Source organism: Arvicola amphibius, chromosome 4 (assembly GCF_903992535.2).
Source record: "Arvicola amphibius chromosome 4, mArvAmp1.2, whole genome shotgun sequence".
Classification (NCBI taxonomy): Eukaryota; Metazoa; Chordata; class Mammalia; order Rodentia; family Cricetidae; genus Arvicola; species Arvicola amphibius.
The window spans coordinates 77,080,151-77,088,664 of record NC_052050.1 but is presented as its reverse complement, the minus strand read 5'-3'; the positions used below and the strand labels follow the sequence as shown (position 1 = coordinate 77,088,664).

The 8,514-nt window shown below is 44.5% G+C and overlaps 1 protein-coding gene across 1 annotated transcript in view; it reads left to right on the top strand.

Annotated features, from left to right (window-relative positions):
• Atp10b (ATPase phospholipid transporting 10B (putative)) overlaps window positions 1-8,514 on the top strand; it is a 98,977-nt gene that overhangs the window by 47,958 nt on the left and 42,505 nt on the right. The window contains exons 7-9 of the mRNA XM_038329102.1: window positions 1,521-1,648; window positions 3,093-3,345; window positions 4,183-4,421. Of these exons, the coding sequence (XP_038185030.1) occupies window positions 1,521-1,648; window positions 3,093-3,345; window positions 4,183-4,421 (620 nt within the window). The remainder of the gene's footprint in view (window positions 1-1,520; window positions 1,649-3,092; window positions 3,346-4,182; window positions 4,422-8,514) is intronic.

Genomic DNA, 8,514 nt, shown 5'->3' with positions numbered 1-8,514 from the left:
CTTTGAAGAGGAGATAGTCCTCCCATGACAAGTATGATGCCAGGGTTCCTTACCAAATGTCCCCTTTGGTTTTATATCAATGTGTGTCTTCTTGCTTTGCCCACTAGGCCCTCCTTCAAACAGACACACTTGCCAAGGCTCCAGGACCCCTGAGACCTCTGGTTTACCTTGCAGCTTCTCTGCTTTCTCATCTTTCTTCAGGGTCCCCTTCTCTGTGCATGTCTTCTGCTCTATACTATCACCGTTAAATTATAGCATGTCTGTAATGCCCGTTTCTTCTGAAGTGACTGTGAAGGACTTGATCCAGCCTGGGAGGAGGGGTCTTTGGGCAAGATGACATCTTATGGCTCTTATTCTCTTAAGTTCCTGCCTTGAAGCTGAGAGAATTTTTTAGTAAAGATTTACTCTACATCACAGTCCATCACTGAGGGAAATCAGGGCAGAAATCTAGACAGTAACTGAAAAAGAAGCAATCACTCACCATTTACATGGGAAGAATGTTACTCACTGGCACCTTCCTCATGGCCCACTCACCTGTTCTGTTATACCATCCAGGACTACCTGCTCAGGGTGGCATCACCTCCGTAAGCTAGTCCCTCCCACATCAATGAAGAAAATGTACCACAGATTTGTCCACAGGCCAATCTGGTAGGGGAATCTTATCAGTTGAGGTTCCCTCTTCCTTGATTAAAGATGACACAAAACTGGTCAGCACAGTAATAAAGACAATGGATTATTCTAGTTTCACAATAACCCTATAGGTCAGTTATAACTAATTAACAGACAAGGATGTCCACATTCAGACAAATCTGTAGCAGGTGCTGGATGTAGCTCATCTAGCATTATCCTGTGATAATGGGTGTTGTCACCCCTTTAGCAAATAAGGAAACACAGAGTTCAGTGTGCATGTGCAGAGAGTTCTGTGGCCTCTCCCAGCATTCCATGCTCTTCCATGCTCTATCACACAACCCGCTCAGGGTCCTTTAATCAGAGTCCTTTGCTTAGTGGGGATTACTCAAGAATGAAAACCAGCACTGATCCGATTAATGATTATTGGACATAGAAGGGAAGAATGGGGAAAGATAGGTAATTAGGTAGCTGAATAGATGGAGGGATGAGTAGAAAGTAGGAAAGCGGGAAGACAGGTGTGTCAAGACTGCTCAGCCACATACTTCTTACAATAAAACTGAAAAGTATACATTCTATTATCTTTCCAACCCCTATGTGATAAGACTCCACCAAAATATAGGTAATCTTCATATTAATCACTCCCAGTAAAAACAGGCTTAGTGTCCATCATTCTGTCAAGGGATTCAAGGGATTGAACCGTGAAGAGCTGAGTACATTAAGAATCACTGTCACACTAAAGGAAAAGACATGGAGCAGGAGAGAGCAGTGTCATGGGGAATAAAAATGAGATTTTCTAAAACCCACCCATGTCCAGGAACAGGTCATGGGTACCTAGACAACTTAAGACTAAGTAAAGACTTAGTCTCATGCCTAGTTTTGTTTCTTCTCAGGACATGGTCTCTGGAATAGGACCTTTGAAGAGCATCCTCCCTTTGATGTGCCAGATGCTGATGGGAACTTCCTCTCCCTTGCCCTTGGAGGCTTCTATATGTTTCTCACAATGATCATCCTGCTCCAGGTAAGCGCTCTCTGACCTCTAAAGCTTTGGAAAATAAAGAAAACTAAGTGTTATCCCCAGAAAGAAGTAATAAGGTCAAGATAGAAAGATAATCATTGCTTTCTGGTATGCTTACCAAGTATTCTCATTGGTAATGTCAGGACAGCCCCTTAGATAGCAGTAGGAGAAGGTTAAGAGTGAGATTGCAAGTCACCCATGTGTGTCCCGTTGCCAGACACAGGATAGTAAACACCCTAAAATTCAAGACTAAAGGGAGAGTAAATAGCACAGAGAGTTGCCAAGGACTCTCCAGCCCTAAGCGCTGGAGACAGAGTAAATTCACAAGTTAGTGTTCTAGCATTTGACAGAATTCGATAGATAGAGCTGGAGAAGAACAAAGTAGACGAGAAAAACATCGTCAAGACCTATAAACTATGTAGTAAGAGAGGAAGGGGTGCTTTTCTTTAAATAGTTGGGCTCTATAAAGAAACACAGCTGATGAAAAGTGAGAGGCTGACATTTTGTTTGCTGAAGGCCCGCCTACAGCCACTGTCTTTTAGACCTCTGTTCCTAACTGGTGAACTGTTTTCAACTTCCCATTCATTGTCGCAGTTTGATCCTACCTAAGGAGAAATCAGAACACACCTCTTCTCTGCATGAACCCTGCTGGTAACTCGTGTCTGCTCAAATAAAATCCAAAGTCCTTATGGAAGCCAGAGAGGCTTTAAATGATCTGGACCTTGACCCCGCCTCACCTCCTAGAGCTCTCCTCCTCCATGCTTCCTGTGCCATGCCTGCTGTCATCTCCTGAACACCCAAACCCCTCCCACTTCCCAGAATTCCCTCCCAATGTAATCCTAACACCCTCATCTCTTCAATCTCTGCCCAAAGGTCATGGATATGAAAATCCACCAGTCTATGACTTGCTGTCCTCTCTGATGTCCTTTACTCGTTTCATGAGACAGCCACATCATATATATTGACTTGTCTATATATTGTCACTAGAATATGAGTTCTTTAAGGCCAATTTTGTTCTAATAGCACCCATTTCCAAGACTTGAAACACTGTCCCACAAAAAGCAAGAGCTGGAAGAATGTCTGTTACTGAACTAGGGAACACAATCAGCAAAAGGCCCGAGCGCCTGCAAAGGTGCCTGTGACCCTCCATGTCACAGAGATCAGAGGGCTCGGGGGTCTCTCAAGAGTGTGCTCCACCATTCTGCCGGTAAACAGCGAGTGATGCCTTCCTGCCTCCCACCCCAGACAGTGCAGGACGAAAAGACACTTCATATTCCCCCAAGAATTCCAAGGGAGGCCTGACATCACTAACTTTTCATTTCTCAGGAAAAGTCATGCTGTGTGCTCTCCTCAGCTTTCTATCAAATGCCTCTGCTGTCTGCTCATGAGGGTCTGGGCATAGGGCTCAAGCTGGGTTCTGACGCAGTGTGAATCCATCTCCCCTCAGGTGTTGATCCCCATCTCCTTGTACGTGTCCATTGAGCTGGTGAAGCTTGGGCAAGTGTACCTCCTTCATAACGACCTTGACCTATACGATGAAGAAACCGATTTGTCCATTCAGTGTCGAGCCCTCAACATTACCGAGGACCTGGGCCAGATCCAGTACATCTTCTCTGACAAAACAGGGACCCTGACAGAAAACAAGATGGTGTTCCGGCGTTGTACCATTGTGGGCCGTGAATACTGTCACCAAGAAAATGGTATGAGAGCCCACAAGCACCCTGCCCTCTCAGGAGGACACTCTCCTGACTCCCTACAGCTTTTCTGTAGCACATTGGCAGGTTGTGTCACTCCTCCATACAGCACAGTATGTTCACATCAAGGATAGGCTAAGAGGGAGATTATCCCAATTGTATATCAGTCAGGAAGCCAAGGCTTAGGATTTGACCTGCAACCCTTGTCCTGGGTCAGGACAGGTATAGATCTAGGCCCAGGGCTAAATTTGACACATTTAGAAAATGCTTTCCATGTGAACCAATGTCTTAGGTTTCACCAAATCAGTGTTTAGGTTTAGAATGTGAAGGTATACGATGGCTGCACTGTTACTTTTCGTGGTCTAAAGGTAGCCTGTAGAACTGAGTTAGTACACACACACACACGCACACACACACACACACACATACACACACACACAAGATAGAGAGGAAGAAGAGATATTATAGATAGCCCTATCCCCTTTGCTATGGCAATCACTCACCATTTACATGGGAGCTTTGTATTTCTTTTCAATAATATACTATTATCAATACTATTAATAGCTATTACTACAAGCACCTAGCTTGTCTTGTCACTCTTATGCATTATGTAACTAAAACCTTCAAAATGATCCTGAGATGGTTACTTCCTTATAACTTCTAATTAAGGAACTGGAGGTACAGGTTGTAAATCAAAACACAAGCCCATACAACTTTCTCCAGGCTTAGTAGCCCAGTTACAGCCTTCCATAAACCTTTCCTGTGTTCCACTCCAACCCCTGAAGTCCAGCACCACCCCTAACTACAGCTCAGCAGAGATGTGACAAGATTCCTTTCTTGCAGCCAAGCGACTGGAGATGCCAAAGGAGCTGGACTCAGATGGTGAGGAGTGGACCCAATACCAATGTCTGTCCTTCCCACCTAGATGGGCTCAGGACCCAGCAACAATGAGAAGCCAAGGAGGTACCCAGCCTCTGAGGAGGTCCCAGAGTGCCCGAGTCCCCATCCAGAGCCACTCTCGGCAAAGGTCTGTGGGACGCTGGGAGCCCTCACAGCCACCCGTGGCCTTCAGCAGCTCAATAGTAAGTCCCTACCTTTATTCATGAAATCATAACCAAATTATACAAAGAAGATACCAGAGAAGGTTCCAGAATATATCAGAGCCTCTATAAGCCCTTATTAGCTGGAGATTTGGGGTGTAGCTCGATTGAAAGAGTGCTTTCCTTGCATGTATGAGACCTGTGTTCCATCCCAGCACCTCACAAACCAAGTAGGATACTGCACACCTATAATCCCAGCACTTTCGACATAGTGAGTCTAAGGTCACCTTGGGCTACTTGAGACCCAGCAATCATATTTTTAAAGACATTTAAAGCCTGGAGAGCTCTCAAGGTGGCCCCTTTCAGTCCCACGTGGAACCCGCAACTGTTTTGTCAGCGTACACAATTCTTGTTAGTTCTAAATGTGCTGCGTTTCCTCTTCTGAAAATGGAATTAGCAATATTCCCTGTTCTAATCCAGGGTTTCCTCATAGCAATAAGTGGCTTGAGTTAAGGAATCCTTACCGCATAGGCTGGGTCAGTCCTCAGGCTCCCCGGAGCCCCTCCCTTCCTCATTGGTCACTATCACAGCTGAGGGCCAGCAGCCTCCTCCTTCTGTGTACTTTTCCAATTACACAGCTAAAAGGAACAAGAAATATTTGTTATGTCTGTACTTCCATAAGCTAAAAAGACAAAAGATACACCTTTAAGGCTCAGTGCATTTGAAGAAAGGTGAAAGGAAATATTTGAGTAGTAATTAAAAAGAAATTTGAAAGAGCTGGGAAGTGAATAACTATCCAAATTGCCAGGCTGCTTCCTCCCCTTAGGTTAGTCCCATGGTTCCAATGTGAGAGTTCGTCTTTGGTCGGTCTTTTGTCTTTCCACATTTGATTCCTTCAAAGCCATTACTAAATATCCAATTAGCAAATGAAGATTCTGAATTTATCCCTCCAAATTACACAGCAGTTCCTTGAGGTCAAGGCCAAAGCCAGAGCCTTCTGACTCCTGCTCTATTCCTTCCTCTACACATACTCAGAAACACATCATCCCAAATTGTAGAAAATGCCACAGGGTGGGGCTGCAGAGATGGCCAAGCAGTTAAGAGCGCTTGCTGCTCATAAAGGACCAGAGCTCTGTCCCCGGCACACAACGAGCCACCTGTGCCTCCAGATGCAGGGGATCTGACATCTCCTCTAACCTCTGTGGGCACCTGCACCCACATGCACACAAAAATAAAAATAAAATAAATATTTGATCAAATTTTAAAAATAAAATGCCATAGGGAACCACAGCCATCTCAAAGCAGAGGCAATAAAAGTGTTATTACGCTATTAGAAAAGGAAGATTTCAAGTCAGTTTTCATTAAAATTTTAATTTCTGGCAACACACACATTGTGGTGTGTGTGTGTGTGTATGTGTGTGTGTGTGTGTGTGTGTGTGTGTGTGTGTGTGTGTAAAACACTTTTCAGTCGTGGTATATATCAATTGCACAAAGCTGGGTTTTTCCTTTAACCTACCAAATTATTGAGACCGTTCTCTGTGCTGCTATCCGGGTCTCCTAACGAGAGCTGTGTTCTCAAACTGTGAAAAAGCAGGGATGCTGTGAGCCTGTGTTCTGGGTCGCTACATCTCTAACTTGGGGGTGAGTGCAGAGCTGCGTTTCTGCTCTGGCCTTATCTCTGGCATGGGATGGGAGCTAGGATACATCAAGGAAGCTTATTAAGGACTAGAGCTCCTCACAGACATGCAGAAGGGACCCGCAGATGCTCTGTAAGACAATTGCAGACTATTATTTCCTTTCCGTCTTATGCAAGAAAAGAACAGTAGGAAGCACACATGATCATATCTTCCTCCTTCTTTAATTCTCACACTGAATGGAATGCTCTTCTCCTAAAATTTTATATGAATATTTTTCAGTCTCATCAGAACCCATTCTATATGTCTTTTGGCATTCCACAGTTCTAGTATGACAGGCATTGTATGTGCCTAATAGGTGTCCACACTGCCAAGGACACAAGGAAGGAAACTGAAAGCTTTTGGGCAGCATTGAGGTAGACACCATGATGATTCCCTGCCCCTTGCTTAGCCTCACAAATCACAGGATCCCAGAACCAGGCAGTAGAGATTCCTTTTTTATACATTTTCATCTTAACTTATTTTGCCCTAGACGGTCTCAAATTCCTGGTCTCAAAAAAACCTTTCAAGCAAGTATAAATTTGCTGGAGGGCCCTCAGCTGATGGCAGCAGGTGGGACGTACTAACCCCAGTCTCCAAAACCTAGGCTATGGTCAGTGCTATGCCCTGGCTGGCAGTTCCAAAACCAAGTTCTAAGTTCGTCCCTGAGCAGGGGAAAGTGGTTAAGGAATTAAGACTCACTGTTCACAGCGTGGATAGTACAGGCAGTGATACGTTCTCTCTATGAATAGCTAAGAGAGGCACAGAGCAGTCAAGGATCTGGGATTGGTAAAACACCGTCTTTGGGTAATTATTTAGGAGGGGGCTGGACTATAAGTCTGGCTAGGTGGGTTTTCAACTATGCAGTTTGGCTTGCTAATATGCATTGTGTGGTAAATCCTTTTAACCTTTTTTAATCACCTGAAAATACATAAAATTATTACCAGACTGTTCCCAAAATCAAATAACACAATGTTTGTGCTGACCTCAAGATTTCTTCCAGCTATAAACCAAGAACACCCAGGCCCAGGTCTCATCTCAACTCCACTCCAGATGAGTTTATTTGACAAGTAGAATGAACTAGAATCATAGCCATCCCTTTCATCAAAATAAGGACAATTCTGGTTCATTACAAATTCTAAGCAACAGACTAGTATATATTTTAAGTGGCCTTTCTAAAGAAAAGCTGTTTTTTTATTTTACATCATGTATAAAAAATGTGTTTTATAAAATATTGAATTTTCTCCCCTGAGACTCTACTACATGTTGTCTAGGGATATGAACTTAATAATTTCTAGAGACTCTAGATGCAGACCAGACTGAGAATCTCTCTAGACAGACCACTGACATCCCCTGCTTCCCCACTAAAATAGTGCCCATGTGGCTCAGATACACACTTGAAGCCTTGACTGAAGGGAGAGATTTGTGCTATTCAAAAGTTGCTTACTAGAGCTGAAGAGATGGCTCCATGGTTAATAACACTTACTGCCCTTGTATAGGACCCAGGTTCAGTTCCCAGCATCCATATGATGACTCACAGCTGCCTGTAACTCCTGCTCCTGGGAGCCTAATGCCCTCTGCCCACCGTAGGCACAACACACATGGTACGCATACATACATGTGAGTGAAACACTTATGCACTTAAGATTAAATAAATATTTTTAAGATGCTCACTGGCCTCTGATCCTGCGCTGGCTGTCCTCAGGTTCTAAAAGATCACCCTAGAAGCCAGGTAGTTCTCTAGACGTCTACCTCCATCCATTTGTGGAGGATGGCGGCTTGCTTAGCATGCAAGCCCTTTCCACCCGTCTTGGTGCCTTCCTCCACCTGCCGTCCAGCATCTAGCCTGGCATTAGCACCTCTAGGACCCCCCCCCTTCCCTACCTTCCCTTTGAAACTGAGTCAGGGCTGCCTCAGAAACTCCCGAGATACCAGGACTTGGCAGCTGTCTACCAGCCCCTCAGGGGCCAGCTATTGGTTTTCCTGGCCCTTGGGTGCAAACCAAAAATAAAGCAAGAATCAATAGTAGCAGCAACAATCCAACCTGGGTTTGTTTGTTATTTTTTTCTTTAGTTACCAAACACAAAGCAGCATCAGTGATTATCCCCTAATTGCCTGCTATAAAACTTGTGGTTTTAAGGTGGGTAATATACTTATGAAATTGGCACATACCCAGCCAATATTTAATAGCACTGACAGATGGAAAATAAAATGCCTTTTGCCCTGCTCTGAAAGCAGCCAAGATTTAAGCAGAGTCCAAGAGCCACCTGCACATTTTCCAAAAATCATCAAACCAAGGAACATCTTCCCAGTTGTGGGGAGGAGCTGCCCTGGGCCTCTCTAGGCACCTCCAACACTCACTTCTGTGGGCATGTCCCCTTCCCTGACACCTCCCTGACACCTCCAGAGAGAATGCAGTAGACCAATTGAAGGAGGTGCCTACGGCAGCTTCTTTCTTAATG